The sequence below is a fragment of the Equus przewalskii genome, chromosome 1 (assembly GCF_037783145.1).
Source record: "Equus przewalskii isolate Varuska chromosome 1, EquPr2, whole genome shotgun sequence".
Lineage (NCBI taxonomy): Eukaryota > Metazoa > Chordata > Mammalia > Perissodactyla > Equidae > Equus > Equus przewalskii.
Window position 1 is genome coordinate 171,158,807 of NC_091831.1, and position 19,894 is coordinate 171,178,700.

The following is a 19,894-nucleotide window of genomic DNA, read 5'->3' on the forward strand; positions in this document are numbered from 1 at the left end:
GCCTGGACAAAGAGATGCCATTTGCAAGCCCCAGATTGTTACCTGTACTTCTGACCCGCTGGCTGTGGCTGTTTGGACAAACAACAAAACACACAATTTGAGCACTCCCCAGGTAGGGGGTAAACCCTCAGATGGCAGCGGCTGTAGCTGGCTCAGAGAAGCCTTTCCAGTTGGCAGCAGCTTGGAGACAGTTGTCTCCTGGGGTGTTTACTTTCTAAAGACATGGCAAAATTTACAACTTCAAACGACAGAGAGAAAAATGCAAGTTGTTTTTGTTGTTGTTTTCCTGGGAGTTTCCGGTAATTGCAGCTTAAAACTTTCCTTCAGTCTTAGGAATTGAATGTGGGTGGAGAAGGAGTGGAGGCAGTGACAGAGAAAGAAGTGTCAGCTCACTTTTCTAGCTTTGCAAGCTTTGAGAGAGGTCTGAATTGGCCTCAGTGAGTTGAGAATTAATAGCTTGCAGGGAAGCAACTTTTTCAGTGTTTCGTTTAGATACCTCAAGATACCAATTGAAATAAGCTTCCCATTCAATTTGTTTGACTTGATAACCTTTTTTCCAATTGAGCACACAAATAAACCAATTTAGGAATTTCAAAGGAGCCCCATTTAGGCCAGTGAACCCTCCAAATCATCCGAATAATGTGAATCCAGCAGGACAAAAATCTACATTTAGAAGGCCTGTATTCTTTAAACATCTAACCAGCAGGAATCCCAGAAGGGGGGCTGCTCTTGGGCAGTTTCCTTAGAAAATGTCTTCCCATTTGTAAGTACTTACCAGAGAGACAAAGGCCCAACAAGGAACCAAGCAAACAAGTCCTTAACAAAGCCAACAACGACAGGATGGTAGCCAGAACCGGTATCAAAGGACACCCAAATAAGGAGTCTGAACCCCTAACAAGGGCAGGAAATTCAGGCCCAGGAGGACTTACCACCGGGAGCCAGAGCCGCCAGGAGGAGACGATAGAGCACAGAGGACTTTTTGCAGGTGCCTTGCTGGAGTCCACAAAGCGGCACTGGAATCGGAGGTCAGTCCCTCTGGATCCCACTTCTGACACTACTATGCAATGTCAACAGATAAGAGGCATAAACTGCGGGAGGAGTAAAAGTTTATTTGGGATCTCAAGAATTGCAATTTGGGAGACACATATTCCAGTAGAAACTCAAATGTGCTCTAGGTACAGGACAGGGGCTCAGAGTTTTTATGGGGAACAGGGGAAAAGATGAGGCACATTGTATCAAGGAAGAGTTCAGTGGTGCTAGATGAGGTAAGGCTGGGTTTGTGCTTCATAGATTGTCTTGAGATTTGGTCATCAGGCAGGAGGCTAGACTTGTACTTCATTGATTCGTTAGCCATTTAATCATCAGCAAAGTCCAGTTTAATCAGTCCTTGCAAATAGGATATTTTTGTCGTTACTGACTTCTTGGAATGTTGGTGGTTTGGTCCAGTTTGGAAGATAAAACAAAAGGTGTGAGGCAGTTCCTCTGAAATGACTGCTTTGGCTCTGTTTTAATGTGGTTCCACCAATGTCATCGTTCACCCCAATGAGGTTACTAAGGCTCAGAGCTGTACTGTCCGTTAGAAGTGTAATTCGAGCTGAATTGTAAATTGTGCATTTTCTAGTAGCCAGATTAAAAAAGTAAAAAGAACCTAGTGAAATTAATTTTAATATTGTTTCATTTAACCTAATTTATCAAAAAATTAACATATAATTAATTCAAAGTGAAATTAATTTTAATAGTATATTTTAGTAACCCACTTTTTCAAAAACATTTCAACATGTAATTAATATGAAAGTTATCAATGAGGTGTTTTACATTCTCTTTTTGGTACTAGTCTTTGAAATCCTGTACCTATTTTACACCTACTGCACATCTCAGTTTGAACTAGCCACATTTCAAGTGAGCATTAGCCACATGTGGCTGGTGGTTACTCTGTGGGACAGTGTAAGTTCAGCGAGTTAGGTAAGGCTTGGAGGTTTGTTTTGTTTTGGATTTGGTAATCTAAAGTAGCAGTTTAGGATTTTTGGTCAAGTAAAACTAATGAAGATATTGTTTTAAGTGAAACCAACTCAGGAGTATACAGTTTTGGCCATTAAAAATCTCAAGTTTCTCCTGTGTAGAAATCGTAAAACCCTCAGTGAAAATGAAGTTTTTCCATATTTTTGAGATTACCTACCCAAAATGTTAGTTAGTAAGACATTTCCCCTAACCTACAGAGAATGTTGCCTCAATGTGAGTATAGCTCCTAGATGTAATTTGCATTAACAAAAACTTTTCCACCTACCAGTTTTTATATGGAATTTCTTGTTTTTTCTCTTACTTAAGGAGGAGGAAGGAAACCTGCAGGAATTCAGGGCAACACTAGTTGATTAGGAAGCCCCTTTTCATTTTCAGTTGAGTGAGACCTGTTGCTGACAGGCACGCTTGAACTGAACCTTTCAGTCCATGGTACTTCATGTGCTTTCCATTTCCTTTCTCCTTCTCTTACTGTAATTGATCTCATCACTATTTCAGCTTTGAATCTCTCTGATAGCAAAGTAAACATACCTATACTGATTTACCAGATAAATGTTTGAAGAGAGGCTCTTTTTTGGCTTAGTGAGTGATATTATGTTATTTTCATGTTCTTGGTTAAAAAATAAGAAAATAAATATTTAAACAGTAAAGAAGCCTGTAGAGCAAAAAGTGAAAGTTGTAGGCATACCTCATCCCCTGTTCCTCATGTTTCCCAAAGGTAACTGTTAAGTTTTGGATGTATTCTTTATGGAATTTCCTAAGCATATATAATCGCTTCTTTCTGGTTAAACACAAATGGGTTCTTACTGTACAAACTGTTTTCTGACTTTTCCTTTTTGCTCCTTCATTCACATTTCTAAAGCAGAAACATCTCTTGGAACCCAAGATCTATGTATGGGGGTTTGACCACAGTAAGAGGGAAGAGGCCAGTGAAGTGGAGGCGTGGGTGGACGGAGAGGCTGCTGTCCTGTACTGCCTTATCTGTTTGTCACAACCGAGAAATCCCAAGTGCCATGTAGGGAGAGAGTAAGAGATAGGAGCTTAGGTCTGGGTTAAGAATTAGGCCTCAAACCAGGCTGCCCAGAAGCTTCTTTGAGTAGACTTTTAACCAGAATCTCAGCCTCAGTATTGTTAAAGGAGTTAAAATTTCAGTACTACTCATTAACTTATTTATTTAGCACCTCTGCTACCAAGCACTTATGATCTGCCAGGAGCTGTAGGCTAAAGGTATAGCAGTGAAGGATACACACTCTGCCTACTCGCATGTTGCTAACCGCCTATGTTGGGAAGGTGATGCAGAATAAATTCCAAGTGTAGTACCTGTTTTAAAGAAGTTCTGGGTGCTATAGGAGTATATAAAAAGAAAATTGCTGTTAAAACAAGCTGTGAGGAACAAGAGGCGCAGATTTACATACAGTCTGGTTAACCATAAAATGTGTTGTAATAAAATGTTAATTATTAACATTGCATCTCATAATTTCTTGGTGTTGGGAAACTGTCTTTTCAGACCTTTGGAGTTTGTTAAAATGAAATTTGTATAATTGACAGTGAAAATTTTCTTACTTGAAGGTTTACTTTTGTCTAGCGAAAAATGAAATGTTTGCAAAATTCAGAGAATAATTTTCATTTATAATTGTTGGAAATCTTATACAAAATTATTTTATGGTTGGTTTTACCCATCAATACTTCCCTTAACTGACTCCCTCTTCTCTCCCTGCAAGTAGAGGTTGGAACACATCATAGATTGTCTTTCACAGATTTTTTTACTTGCCAGTCTGGTTCCTTAAGATGAAGCATTGACAAACTATAGCCTATGGGCCAGGTCCCTCCAGCCACTGGTTTATATAAAGTTTTATTGGAACATGGTAAATTCATTATGTATTGTCCATCGCTGCTTTCGCAGGGTTCAGTAGTTGTGGCAGAGGCTGTATGGCCCACAAAGCCTAAAATATTTAGTATCTGGCCTTTCCAGAAAAAGTTCGCTCACTCCTGCTTAAGATGATAAACCTAAAACTTGGGTTTTACTGTATTAAATGTTAATATCAAGCTTTTTAAAGAAAGCCCTTAAATAAAATTCTCTTTAATAAAAATCTTCATATAAAGTGTGATGACAGAGCAAATAAAATGCCATTTTTAATTACATATTATGTATAGAGACTATTACTCAAAGTTCCATTTATACTTAACTATCTTTGGTATTGGAATGAAAAACGTGAATCATGTTTCAGCCTTCCCCTTTGTAGATTTTTTTTTAACCTTTTGGAAAGAATACAGCCAGGAGTCAGAGTTAATGGGAGAGTAGCTAAGTTTATACTAGTTATTATGACCCAGCCAGAATATTTTGATTTATTAAAGTTGCCTAAGGAAGATAAAGTAGTTGAGCCAATGAGAGACACCCCTTCTCCTTTGCCTGTGTCTTAGAAAATAAAAATTAGGCCAATCAGAGATTGCTAGAGGGAGCAATGAGAAGCTGCTTCTGCTCTGATGGGAGTGGGTGGGGGTAGAATGAGGTGTGGTTATGAACTGTGAAAGGTCTTAGTTCTATGCACTGACTGGGACTGTTGCTTTGGCATCAGATCCATCCAGTTAGTAGGATGACTGGAGATCTAATCCAGCTCCTCTGACTTTCCCTTGTCTATAAAGGAGTCCAAAAAGGCATGGTCCAGAAGGAGACATTGATGTCAGGACAACCATAAACCCAATCTTACATCAAGGGGAAAAATGAGATGCGGCTGGAATGGATCACCGTGCCTAGGGACTGGGGGTGAAAGAAAGGTGGCTTAGGGGGACCATTTTTTGTCCATTTTGTTTATGGACACAATGAATGGCTGGTCTTCCTTTATTAAGGGCTGGGATTTGTTTGGAGCCTCAGGACAGGCTAGGGAGAAGTATGGTTTTTGTTTTTTCAGGTTAATCCATAGATAGTCCGTGTTGTCAGGTTTTCATGATCTCAGTTCATGTATAGCTTAAGTTCACATGTAGTTTAATCAGCAAGTCAGTTATAGTTGCTGTCAGTGATATCCATGTGTGTCATGGAAAAAATGCATTGTTCTTTGGGTTGGATATGCCTGCATTCAAATCTTGGCAAATGACTAAACTTACCTTTGGGAAATGAAGGACAGAGAAGAACCTTATATCTTTTCTAAGAAGGCCCTTAGAGGATTAAGAGGAAACAATGCATAAAAATAAAGTTACTTATACTTGCATAACTGGGCAATTCTAGTCCACTATTTTTGTCAGTACAATCCCATCCCTGCAAATGCAGTTCAAAGACCTTTTCTAGTGGTTGAATAGTAGTCATGGGTTTGAATTACGTTTGGTCATATCAACAAGTGTGAGAATATTGACAGAGGACAAAATTTTTAAACTCTGGACTACACTAGAGAATCCCACTGACATGGCCTCTAATCATGGCAGTCCTATAGTCCTGTATCATTTTGCTTTGGTTTAGTTTTAAAATTGTACCAGTAATACATGAACATATTCTCATCACAAAAACAAAACGAAACAAAACAATGAAATACAAAAAGAATAGAGCCCCCTTGACCACTCCCTTTCCTGTACCTCCTCCCCTGTCTTCGTTCATATCCCCAGGGGAAACCACTGTTGCCAGATTTTTCTTCAGAGTTACTTGCACCGTGCCTTTTGGAAATCTTCTAGTACAAAGATGCAGTAAAGGCTTTCTCAAGAGTTGAAACTTGAGGCAAGAGGAGAGGGAAAAGCTAGCTCTTCATCCTCTCCCACGATGTGCATTTACTGCGAGTTTGGAACATGGCTGTACCTATGTATGAGGTAAAATTAGGATTTCCCTAGGAGTGAAATTTGGATGTAGTTAGAATTCCATAGATTAGGATAGTTGTAAAATTTGTAAAATCTTTTTACTATCAGGAAAATTCTGTTATCACCTATATATTACTGGCTAAGAAATCTGGAAGTTCAAAGAAAAAACACTGATGGCCTGCTTTCCAGATCTGGTTTACAAATGAGTTTTATTTGCCCTGCACAGTGCTTTACAATTTTTTTCTTTCTTTCTTTTTTTTCTTTTGAGGAAGATTAGCTCTGAGCTAACTACTGCCAATCCTCCTCTTTTTGCTGAGGAAGACTGGCCCTGAGGTAACATCCGTGCCCATCTTCCCCTACTTTATACATGGGATGCCTACCACAGCATGGCTTTTGCCAAGCGGTGCCATGTCCACACCCAGAATCCGAACCAGCGAACCCCGGGCCACCGAGAAGCAGAACATGCACCCTTAACTGCTGCGCCACCGGGCCAGCACCTACAATTTTTTTCTTTTTAAATGTCTTTAGTTGGGGCATGCTTTCTCCAAAGGGTACCCCCTTCCACCTATAGCTTTGCTCATTTTTGGTACCTGCTTGACACTAAGAGACTTTTATATTTGGAACTCCTGTTTTGAGAAAAGGAGAGGTTCAGAGTTAAGGTGAACTGTTTTGGTTTTGCTCACACATGGCTAAGCTCAAATCCAAAGACTTAGGAGAATCCCCTAATATAAACTATTATTTTGTTTTACACGTCTAGCATATGTATTTGTGCATCTATATGATTTTCCTTTGATATTATACATTAATCCTTCCATAATTAGCATTATTCTGTAAAATAATTGATGTCCAACATGTCTTCACATATTATACAGCTTTGAAATTGCTGTGACCTGCAGTGTAGTGCTTGATTTCTTAGCTGTTGACATAAACAAAAAGTTTAATTGGTTAAGTTCTATTTTTTAACCTCGGTAGTAAGTATGCAGATGTTTGCTTTATTATTCATTAAACTCTTCCTATATGCTGTTGATACTCTTGTGTGTGTATGATCTGTTTTATTTTTTAAAAAACTGTTTAAGAATTGGCTTATGTTTCTTTATTTCCTAAAATAAAGCAACCAAAAATTTTTTTTTGTCATGTGAAAGATTAATCTCACTTGAAACTCTCATTTTCTTAATTTATTATTGACATTAGGTGAGTAATGAAAGAGGCTTTGAAAATGTAGAACTGGGAGTCATAGGAAAAAAGAAGAAAGTCCCAAGGAGAGTCATCCACTTTGTTAGTGGTGAAACCATGGAAGAATACAGCACAGATGAAGATGAAGTCGATGGCCTGGAGAAGAAAGATGTTCTGCCTACTGTTGATCCGGTAGGTTTGATACTGGTGATCCTTTTTTCAACCGGTTTTGTTTTGGTTGGGTTGTTTCTCCTTAAATATTGAATGGAAGAGGCTTTTTGAGGTTTAAGTCAACTATATTCTGATTATAAAATTATGCATTATGATTTTGGTAGAAAATAATATTTTTACGCAATATTGCTGAAAATATTTCCTGTGTTCCAGTAGCTTGAAATAGTTTGTTTTTGAGTGTCAGAGTTCTTTGTCAGTGTGGATATGTTTCTTTAAGATTTATCTTACTAAGTGGAGTGATTGGATTTCAGTCTCTTTTAATTAAGGGTTGTGCTACCATGATAGTTTCCAGCTAAAACTTAGGTGTTGTCACTTCTTTTTATATTGTCTCAGGTTTTGATTAGAAGATAGGAATGTATGGTTCTTAACTTTATGTGATTCACCAGCTAAATTTAAGGATTTCTAAATCATAAAAGACGTGGCTATAAAAAACTGGACAGCCGCATGCACAAGAATGAAGGTAGACCATTATCTCACACCACACACAAAAATAAACTCAAAGTGGATCAAAGACTTGAAGATAAGTCCTGAAACCATAAAGCTCCTGGAAGACAATATAACGGTACACTCTGACATAAAACTTAAAAGGATCTTTTCGAATACCATGTCTTCTCAGACAATGGAAACAAAAGAAAAAATAAACAAGTGGGAATTCATTAGGCTAAAGAGCTTCTGCAAGGCAAAAGAAACTAGGATCATAACCAAAAGACAACCCACCAATTGGGGGAAAAGTTTTGCAAGTCATATATCCTATAAAGGGTTAATCTCTGTAATATATAAGGAACTCATACAACTGAACAACAAAAAGAAACAAACAGCCCAATCAAAAAATGGGTGGGGGGGGGCTGGCCTCGTGGCCAAGTGGTTAAGTTCGCGTGCTCCGCTGCAGGTGGCCCAGTGTTGCGTTGGTTCTAATCCTGGGCGTGGACATGGCACTGCTCATCACACCACACTGAGGCGGCATCCCACATACCACAACTAGAAGGACCCACAACGAAGAATATACAACTACATACCGGGGGGCTTTGGGGAGAAAAAGGAAAAAATAAAATCTTTAAAAAAAAAAAAATGGGGGGGCTCGCCCCGTGGCCGAGTGGTTAAGTTCGCGCGCTCCGCTGCACGCGGCCCAGTGTTTCGTTGGTTCGAATCCTGGGCGCGGACATGGCACTGCTCATCAAGCCACACTGAGGCAGCGTCCCACATGCCACAACTAGAAGGACCCACAACGAAGAATATACAACTATGTACTGGGGGGCTTTGGGGAGAAAAAGGAAAAATAAAATCTTTAAAAAAAAAAAAATGGGCAGGGGATATGAACAGACATTTTTCCAAAGAAGATATATAGATGGCCAATAAACACGTGAAAAGATGTTCATCATCACTAATCATCAGGGAAATGCAAATCAAAACTACACTAAGATACCACCTTATGCCTGTTAAAATAGCTATAATCACTAAGAATAAAAATAACAAATGTTGGAGAGGGTGTGGAGAGAAGGGGAATCCTCATACACTGCTGGTGGGAATGCAGACTGGTGCAGCCACTATGGAAAGCAGTATGGAGATTCCTCAGAAAACTAAAAATAGACCTACCATATGACCCAGCTTTCCCACTACTGGGTATCTACCCAAACAACTTGAAATCAACAATCCAAAGTAACATATGCACCCCTATGTTCATTGCAGCACTATTCACAATAGCCAAGACATGGGAACTATCCTAGTGCCCATCGACTGATGATTGGATATAGAAGATGTAGAATAATATATACGATGAAATAGTACTCAGACAGGAAAAAAAAGGCAAATTCATCCCTTTTGCAACACATGGAAAGACCTAGAGGGAATTATGCTTAGCGAAATAAGCCAGACTGAGAAAGACAAACACCAGATGATTTCACTCATATGTGGGAATATAAACAAGCACATGGACAAAGAAAACAGTTTAGTGGTTACCAGGGGAAGGACGGTGCGGGGTGGGCACAGGGTGTGAAGGGGAGCACCTATGTGGTGACAGACAAGAAATAATATACAGCTGAAATTTCTCGATGACGTAAACTATTATGAGCTCAAATAAAAAAAAATTATAAGACTATCTGGGGCCGGCCCCGTGGCGCAGCACTTAAGTGCACATGTTCCACTTTGGCAGCCTGGGGTCTGCTGGTTCGGATCTCGGAGTGGACATGGCACCACTCATCAAGCCATGCTGTGGCAGGTGTCCGACATATATATATAAAAAAGTAGAGGAAGATGGGCACGGATGTTAGCTCAGGGCTAGTCTTCCTCAGCAAAAAGAGGAGGATTGGCAGGTGTTAGCTCAGGGCTGATCTTCCTCAAAAAAAAAAAACTGTATAGTTTATTTATTATTTATTTTATTATTTATTTATTTATTAGTGGAGAAGATTGTCCCTGAGTTAACATCTGTTGCCAGTCTTCCTCTTTTTGGTTGAGGAAGATTGTCCCTGAGCTAACATCTGCGCCAGTCTTCTTCTGTTTTGTATGTTGGATGCCACCGTAGCATGGCTTGATGAGTGATGTGTACATCCATGCCTGGGATCCGAACCTGCAAACCCAGGCTGACAAAGCAGAGCATGTGAACTTAACCACTATGCCATGGGGTTGGCCCCTATATGTTTTTTAAAAACGAGTGTTGCCCTTATAAGTAGTCGTTTTGACAGTTCACTTGATCAAATATTTTCACTTTCTAACAGGTACTATTTTTTTTGTTTTTTTTAAAGATTTTATTTTTTCCTTTTTCTCCCCAAAGCCCCCCCGGTACATAGTTGTGTATTCTTCGTTGTGGGTTCTTCTAGTTGTGGCATGTGGGACGCTGCCTCAGCGTGGTCTGATGAGCAGTGCCATGTCCGCGCCCAGGATTCGAACCAACGAAACACTGCGCCGCCTACAGCGGAGTGCGCGAACTTAACCACTCGGCCACAGGGCCAGCCCCTAACAGGTACTATTTTAGGTGCTGGTGGTACAGCAATGGGCAATATAAATTTCTGCTCATATATGCTAGTGGTCAGACAGGCAGTAAACAAATACTATAATTATCAGACTATGAAAAGTGCTATGAGGAAAATAAAGTAGCGGGATAGAGAATTATTAATTTATATTTGAGTTTTAAAATGTTAGATTACTAGTTTTTCATCAGATTTGATTCTAACTATAGGTTATTAAAAAAATCAGATCCAGATTCTCTACTAGAGAAAATATTCAAAGAATTGTGCAATATAGTCTAAAGGCAATTCTAAAAGCGTGCAGAATATTGCAGAGGTGTTTCATGCAGTGGAAGAATTGTTGAAATAAATCTTTGTCTTTTAAATTACTTTGAAGGGGTTAGTTCTTATGTGTCTGTATAAATTTGTGTATATAAGCATGTTTTTAAAAGTTATTGTCTCAAAAGTTGCCCTCTAATTACACAGAAACTAATAATAAAGGCTTGCAAAGAAAAAATACATCCTTCCTACTTTCCTAAAAATTTACTCCTTCTTTAAAGTTTTATTGAGATACAGTTCACCTAGCATACAATTCACCAATTTAAAGTTTACAGTTTGGTGGTTTTTAGTGTGTTCACTGAAATGGATAACCATTACCACAGTCAATTTTCGTATTTTTGCAACACCTCGAAAGGAAACTTAGTACCCTCTAGTTATCACTCCCTATCTTCCAACCCCCAGCCCCTGACAACCGCTAATCTACTTTCTTTCTATAAATTTCCCTATTATGGACATTTTATATGGAAGAACTCATATGTGATCTTTTGTGATTGGTTTCTTTCACTTAGCATAATGTTTTGAAGGTTCGTGCATGTTATAGCGTGTGTCACAACTTCATTCCTTCTTTGATATGCCACATTTGTCAGTTTGTGGGCATTTGGGTTTCCACCTTTTGGCTGTTAGGAATAATGCTGCTGTGAACATTTATTTACAGGTTTTTGTGTGGATGTATGTTGTCATTTCTCTTGGGTATGTACCTACAAGTGGAATTACCAGGTCATAGACTAACTCTATATTTAATCCTTTGACGAACTGCCAACCTATTTTCTGAAATGGGTGCACCATTTAAATTCCTGACAGCATTATATGAGGGTTCTCATTTCTCCACATCCTCATCAATACTTATCTTTTTTTATTCTAGCCATCCTAGTGGGTATGAAGTAGTATCTCATTGTGGTTTTGATTTGCATTTCCCTGATGACCAATGATATTGACTGTCTTTTCATGTGTGTATTGGCCATTTGTATATCATCCTTAGAGAAATGTCTATTCAGATCCTTTGCCCATTTTTAAATTGGGTTATTTATATTTTTATTATTGAATTGGAAAAGTTCTTTGTATATTCTGGATAGAAGTCCTTTATCAAATAGGTGACTTGCAAGTATTTTCTTCCATTCTGTGAGTTGTCTTTCACTTTCTTGATAATGCCCTCTGAAGTACAGAAGTTTTTAACTTTGATGAAAATCCAAATTATCTATTTCTTGTTGTTGTTGCTTGTGCTTTTAATGTCATATCTAAAAATCCTTTGCCAAATCTGAGGTCATGAAGATTTATCTCTATGTTTTCTTTTAAGTTTTATAGTTTTAGCTCTTATGTTTAGATCTTTGATCTATTTTGGGTTAATTTTTGTATATGGTGTGAGGTAAGGGTCCAACTTTTTTCTTTTGCATGTAGTTTTCCATTTGTCCCATTGGATGATTTTGGCACCCTTGTTAAAAATCATTTGACCATAGGACATGGTTTTATTTCTAGATGCTTAGTTCTACTCCATTGATGTATGTATGTCTGTCCCTATGCCAGTACGACACTGTCTTGATTATTGTTACTTTGTAGTAAATTTTGAAATTGAGAAATGTAAGTTCTACTTTAGTCTTTTTTAAGATTGTTTTGGCTATTCTGGGCCCCTTGCAATTTCACATGAAATTTAGAATCAGCTTGTCAGTTTCTGCAAAGAAGCCAGCTGGGGGCTTTGTTGAATCTGTAGATAAATTTGGAAGTATTGCCACCTTAATGATAAGTCTTTTGATTCATGAATCTTTTAATTTATTTAGCTCTTCTTTAATTTCTTTCTTTAATGTTTTGTGGTTTTCAGAGTGTAACTTTTGCATTTCTTTTTAAAATTTATTTCTAAATGTTTTATTGTTTTTGATGCTATTGTAAATGGAATTGTTTTCTTAATTTTATTTTCAGATTGTACATTGCTAGTATATAGAATTACAATTGCCTTTTATATGTTGATCTTGTATTCTGCAGTCTTGCTGAGCTTTTTTATTCTAAGAATTTTTTAGTGGCTTTCTTAGGATTTTCTATATGCAAAATCATGTCTTGTGCAAATAGAGGTGGTTTTATTCTTCTCTTCCAATCTGGATGCGTTTTATTTCATTTTGTTGCCTAATTACCCTAGCTAGAACCTCCATTACAATGTTAAGTAGAAGTGGTAAGAGTGGACATTTTGTCATGTTCTAAATCTCAGAGGAAAACTGTTCAGCCTTTTACCATTAAATATGATGTAGCTGTGGGTAGTCTGTAGATGCCCTTTATCAGTTTGAAGAACTTACCTTCTCTTCTTAGGTTGAGTTTTTTGTTTTTTGTTTTATCATGATGGGGGTATTGGATTTTATCAAATGCTTTTTCTGCATCAGTTGAGATGATTATGTGGTTTTGTTCTTTATTCTGTTGATATGGTGACATTATTTGATTTTTGAATGTTAAGCCAACCTTGCATTCCTAGGATAAAACCCACTTGATAATGGTATATAATTCTTTTTATATGTTGTTGGATTTGGTTTGCTAGTATTTTGCTGAAGATTTTTGCATCTATATTCATAAGAAATATAGGTCTGTAGTTTTGTTGTGATGTCTCTGTCTGGTTTAGATACCAGAGTAATACTGACCTCATAAAATGAATTGGGAACTGTTCCTCCTCCTCCTGTTTTTTTGAGAGAGTTTGTGAAGAATTGCTATAATTCTTCTTTAAATGTTTGGTAGACTTCAGCTCTGAAGCTTCCTGGGCTTTTCTTTGTGTGTAGCATTTTGATTACTCATGATCTCTTTCTTTCTTGAGCCAAGTTTCAGTAGTTTTGTGTCTTTCTAGAAATTTGTCCATTTCATATGTTATATAATTTACTGGCATGTAATTGTTCATGGTATTCCTTTATAATCCTTTTTATTTTCTTTTTCATTTCTGATTCTAGTAATTTGGGTCTTTTTTTTTTTTTTTTTTTTTGGTCACTCTGGCTAAAGGTTTGTCAATTTTGTTGATCTTTTTCAAGAACTAACTTTTGGTTTCATTGATTTTTCTCTGTTGGTTTTCTTTTCTCCATTTCATTAATCTCCACTCTAGTCTTTATTATTTCCTTCCTTCTATTGCTTTGGGTCTACTTTGCACGTCTTTTTCCAGTGTGGAAAGTTAGGTTATCTTCCTTCTTTCTTAATTAGCTATGAATTTCCCTTTAAGCACTGCTTTAGTTGCATCTCATAAGTTTTTGTATGTTACATCTTCCTTTTCCTTCATCTCAAAGTATTTTCTCTTTTCCCTCTTAATTTTTCTTTGACCTATTGGTTATTTAAGAGTTTGCTATTTATTTTATACACATTTGTGAGTTTCCCATGTTTTTTTTTCAGTTATTGATTTCTGACTTCATTGTTGTTGGAGAACATACTTTATATTATTTCTACCCTTTAAATTTATTGAGGATTGTTTTGTGGCTTGGCAGATGGTCTGTCTTGGAGAATCTTCCATATGTACTTGAAAAGAATGTATATTTTGTTGTTGGGTAGAGTATTCTATAGATGTCTGTTAGGTCTGGTTGGTTTATAGTGGTGTTCAAGTCTTCTATTTCCTTGTTGATCTTCTGCCTATTTGTCCTATTCATTATTGAAAATGGGGTATTGAAGTCTCCCACTATTATTGTTGAATTGTCTATTCTCCCTTCATTTCTGTCAGTTTTTGTTCTGTTGAACCACCCTATTGAATTTTTCATTTTAGTTATTGTACTTTTCGTCTCCAGGATTTCCATTTGGTTTTATTTTTTAATTTCTATCTCTTTATTGATATTCTCTGATGCAATGTTGTCCTCATACTTTCCTTACTTCCTTAATTATGGTTTCCTTTGTTCTTTGAACATACTTATAAAGGCCACTTTGAAGTTTTTTTCTGTTAAATCCAACTCTGGTCACTCTCACAAGTAGTTATTATTGCCTGCTTTTTCCCCCCCATGTACAAGTCATACTTTCTTGTTTCTTTGCATGTCTTGTAGCTGTTTTTTGAAAACTGGACATTTTAGATAATATGTTGTAGCAACTCTGGGTACGGCCCACTGCCTTCCACACTCCCCACAGGGTCTTGATATTGTTATTTGCTTATTTATTTATTTAGTGACAGTTGGATTATTTTAGTGAAGTCTCTTTCCTCCCCACCCGCTGTTCTTTGCTAGAAACTAGCTGGCTTTTAGTTTAGCCTGTACCTTCATAGAATCTAAAAATGTCCTCCCAGTTACCTTTACCACAATCTCCACTGGTTTGGAGAGCACTCTAGGCTTGGGCTTTTTTGCCTCTGTTGCAAATTAAATCATTTCATTTGGGAATAGATCAGGGGCTATCTGTTTTGTGGCCTACTTTTCCCCCTAGGCGAAATCTCTTACCCAGAACTCTGAAGTTGGGGGGTAGGGACACTGGTGCATTTCTCTCTGAGTGGCACTCTACTTGAGGAGCTGAGCACTCAGTGGAAGTGGGGAGCAGTATCCTTAGGTCTTCTTGAAATGCCTCTCTGGCAAGGAACCACTGCCTTATGAACTAGGGTAAGGGTGATCAGTGCCCCAGCATTCTCAGTGGTACTGTGCCAAAGGTAGAGCCTCCATTCCTGAGTTGGGGCTGGTGGAAGAAGGGAGCCCTCGCCTGTCAACTGCACTCACCTGGAACTTAGTCTCAGTAATAGGTAGCTTAGAAATGCTGATTGATGTCCTCTTCCTCCCAGGAAGAAAGCCATCTGAGTGGAAGCCGGGAGTAGAGGGAGCCCAGTGTTTTTGGCTGTACCAGTCTGGAGTTGAGTTTTTACCTCACTCTTGTGGGAAGACAATGGGAAGGAGTGATCTTGGTTCAATTACCACAGACTTTTCTTATCAAATTTTCATATATTTTCTTGAATAGGTGTTTCTTCATGCGTCATATGCCCTTAGGACCATTTCCAGAGGCTTTAAATATTTATTTTTAATAATTTTCACCAGTTTCACTGGGAAATGAGTCCACAAAATTCCTCACACTCTTATGCTAGAAGTTCATGGCTACTCTTAATGTCTTTAATTACCTTGTATATAGTGTGTTCCATTAGAATTTATTTGAATTCTTAGGTGTAAACTAACAGGTCCCTAGGTGATAAGAAACCTCTCTCTATTTCCGTCACTGGTAGGCAATGTGAGTAGTCAGAAGCTTGGTGTTAGTTCTGGCTCAGTCCTGTTGTAATCACTTTTTGACAAAGACTTGACTCCCATTGTGTTTCAGGTTCCATGACTATACAAAAAAGGTAACATTTGCCCCATATACATTGAGTTGTTTTTGAAGATTAAATGAGATTGTATGAAAACTCATTGAAAAATGACTTAGAACGATGTACATGTAATGTAAGGTAGTATTAGTTAACAAAACAAATATAGTAGGTAGCACAAGAAATCTTACTCAAGAGGTCATTTTAGAACTCCATTGGTATTTGAAAACCCTGACTAATTTTTAAGTTTTCTCAATGGTTCTTACTCAAGGTTTATTTTAAAGATTTTATTTATTTTTTTTCCTTTTTCTCCCCAAAGCCCCCCGGTACATAGTTGTATATTCTTAGTTGTGGGTCCTTCTAGTTGTGGCATGTGGGACGCCGCCTCAGTGTGGCTTGATGAGCAGTACCATGTCCTCGCCCAGGATTCGAATTGATGAAACACTGGGCTGCCTGCAGTGGAGCGCTTGAACTTAACCACTCAGCCGTGGGGCCAGCCCCTCAAGATTTATTTTAGAGTTTAGGAAATTAGTTTGATGACTGTGTTCCTGAAATAGCCATTCTGAAGTTTTAAAGTTATATTTTCCTTGGTAGTAGTTCATATCTTCTAGAGTTCAGAGATTTTCAGGAAAATAGGAGCTATTATATATTAATATAATATAACATAATGTAATATATTATACATATGTAATATACCGCTAGTAGGAAACTTATAAACTCAGCCTGAAGCTGAGAGCTAACATTTTACTTCTAAATAAAATTTTCACAAAAAAATCTAGTACAATTCATGAAGAATTTATAATGAGCAAATAGGACTATCCCTGTTGACTAAGTTAAGCAAGACAAAACAATAGCAATTACTTAAATCCTTTTCTAAATGAGATACAATTCATTTTTTTGACATTTTTCTTTGCTGCCTGGACTGCAGATGTCTTCATTTGGCTTATTTTTTTGCATGCACATGTTCATGTTAGTCTGTCCCTATTTTTTGTTTAATGCAGTAGTTTAATATAGACTTCTGGTCATAAAACAAACTTGCAAATAGTTCCCCAGCCCCCCAAATAACAAGTATTTTTTGGAGGGAAATTTTAACATTAATAGTTTAAAAACACTATAGTTTAATTCAGCTACTTAGGGAATTTGTCCACCAAATCTTTTTTTTTGGCCAGAGTTAACTTCCTTTGTCATGTCCATTTCAAAAAGGATTTTTAAAGTTTACAGTCGACCAAGACTCCCACCTGCATGGCTTTTTCAGGCAAAATAAGCACATCTTAAATGCCATTAGAAAGCTGCCACCTAGGGCCGGCCCGGTGGTGTAGCGGTTAAGTGTGCATGTTCCGCGTTGGCAGCCCGGGGTTCACTGGTTCGGATCCTGGGTGCGGACATGGCACTGCTTGGCAAGCCATGCTGTGGCAGGTGTCCTGCATATAAAGTGGAGGAAGATGGGCATGGACGTTAGCTCAGGGCCAGTCTTCCTCAGCAAAAAGAGGAGGATTACCAGATGTTAGCTCAGGGCTAATCTTCCTCAAAAAAAAAAAATTAAAAAAAAGAAAGCTGCCACCTGAATATTTAACTTGTTTTTTTTGTCTTCAACAGACAGAATTTAATTACACATTGGATTTCAAGAAACATACCTATAAAATCTCTTTTCCCTTCTTAAACTTCTTTCACAATATCCATCTTTTTTTTAAAAAAACAATTGTGATAAGAACACTTAAGAGCTACCCTCTTAAATTTTTTAAAGATTTTTTATTTTTTCCTTTTTCTCCCCAAAGCCCCCTGGTACATAGTTGTATATTCTTCGTTGTGGGTCCTTCTAGTTGTGGCATGTGGGACGCTGCCTCAGCGTGGTCTGATGAGCAGTGCCATGTCCGCGCCCAGGATTCAAACCAACGAAACACTGGGCCGCCTACAGCGGAGCGCGCGAACTTAACCACTCGGCCACGGGGCCAGCCCCTACCCTCTTAAATTTTTAAGTGTACAGTACAGTATTATTAACCATAGGCACACTGTGGTACAGCAGACTTCTAGAACTTAATCATCTTACCTAGCTGAAACTTCATACCCATTGAATAACAACTCCCCATTTCCCCCCTCCCCCCAGCCCCTGGCAACCACCATTTTACTCTCTGCTTCTATGTGTTGGATAATTTTAGATACTTCATATAAGTAGAATATGCAGTATTTATCCTTCTGTGACTGGCTTATTTAACTTAGCATAATGTCTTCAAGGTTCATCCATGTTGTTACATATGGCAGGATTCCCCGTTTTTTAGAGGCTGAATGATATTCCATTGTACGTACATGCTGCATTTTCTTTATCCATTCATTTGTCAATGGACATTTAGGTTGTTTCCACATCTTTGCTATTGTGAATAATGGTGCAGTGAACGTGGGAGTGGAAATACCTTCTTGAGATACTGATTTCAATTCTTTTGGATAAATGGCCAGAAGTGGGTTGGCTGGATCATATGATATTTCTAGTTTTAATTTTTTGAGGAAACTCCATACTGTTTTCTATAACAGCTGCTTCCTTTTACATTCCTACCAACAGTGTACAAGTGTTCCAATTTCTTTACATCCTTGCCAACTTGCTATCTTTTGTGTTTTTTTTTATAATAGCCATTTTAACAGGTGTTAATAACTGTAGACAGACCTGGCTTCACTTAATGTGAAGATCACTTTCCATTTTCTATTTGCTTCTAATGCATCATAAATCTGATTGAACAAAGGAATTTTGAAAAGATATTGTCCTATATTTGCATATTAGATTTGTAAAACAGACCCAATTAAAAAAAAAACCCTGATATTTAAAATAAAGTTTTAAGAATAATACTTGAGGCATATGATACTTGAAAGAAAATAAGAAATGGAGACTTAGATCTTTTTACAATCTTATAGTAATTATTTCCCTTGGATTATAGCTTAGATGTGCTTTAAGAGTAAATGTGTTTCCTATAATTCCTTTAACCATTGATTTAGTTTCAATTAGGGTTCCTCAAATATGTGTATATGCGTGTATCTAAGTATATATATTTTAAAATTGTGTATATGCGTGTATCTAAGTATATATATTTTAAAATTGTGTATATGCTTGTATCTAAGTATATATATTTTAAAATTTTGATTATGCACATAATTGTTACCTATATAAAAGGACTGATGCCTTCTGTAATATAGTCCGAACTCAAAATTATCTGGACTAGTTTTTCGGATGTCAAATTTTAAAAAAGGAAAAGGATAGTGTAGTGTGTGAGGATACAAGAAGATGGACAATTTCATACATTGTTGCTGGATATTTGTTGGTAAATTTTGGTGTGAAGTTTTGCAGTGTGAAGGAAGAGCTTTCCAAATGATTATATTTTTGGCCTCTTTATCCTACCTTTAGGAATTTAAGCATTTGGGAAATATGCTTAATATTTCAATATAGTAAATGGCAGAAACAACAGGATAGAGAAAGTACAACAATGTTGTAAAGGATGTACATACTTAAGGAAATACACTAAGATGTTAATAAGTATCTGTGAGCGGTGGAAAACTGAGTGACAAATTTTCTTTATAATTTTCTCCGTTTTTTAAGTGTTGTACAATAAATAAGCACTACTTTTATAATCTAAAAATAAGTTGTTTGAAAACGAAAATAAAAGATAGCAGGTCTTGGGGCCAGCCCGGTGGCGCAGCAGTTAAGTTTGCATGTTCCGCTTCGGCAGCCTGGGGTTCACCAGTTCAGATCCCGGGTGCAGACATGGCACCGCTTGGCAAGCCATGCTGTGGTAGGCATCCCACATATAAAGTGGAGGAAGATGGGCATGGATGTTAGTTCAGGGCCAGTCTTCCTCAGCAAAAAGAGGCGGATTGGTGGCAGATGTTAGCTCAGGGCTAATCTTCCAAAAAAAAAGCAGGTCTTAATAGTTCCCTATTAAGGAAGAGGTAGATACTTAATTATTCAGGAAGAAATGATACTTAAATTTTTGGAGAAAAAAAATGAATCAACTTGAGTTTGCACCATAAACTGGAAGTTTTCAGGACCCAAGATCTTGTCTCAATTCTCCTATTACTGGAGGGTTCCATGTAGGCTCTTGAGCCACCTGTCCTTTTGATTTGGTAAGGTCAGTGTCTAACAAAGGGCCCTATAAATTCAGTCTGTATTATTATGTGTGATAGTGACAGATGTTCTTCAGGAATCCTTATCCAGTGCCTCGGCCCCGGAGCA

General features: G+C 37.6%; 1 protein-coding gene across 2 annotated transcripts in view; it reads left to right on the forward strand.

The window, feature by feature from the left end:
• The window catches only part of LOC103546406 (signal recognition particle subunit SRP54), a 79,277-nt gene that overhangs the window by 52,339 nt on the left and 7,044 nt on the right, over nt 1-19,894 (forward strand). Inside the window, exon 2 of one of the 2 annotated variants that reach the window (XM_070628805.1) lies at nt 6,988-7,161. The exons of the other annotated variant lie outside the window; for it this stretch is intronic. Within the exon in view, the coding sequence (XP_070484906.1) occupies nt 6,988-7,161 (174 nt within the window). The remainder of the gene's footprint in view (nt 1-6,987; nt 7,162-19,894) is intronic. 2 annotated transcript variants of the gene reach the window in all.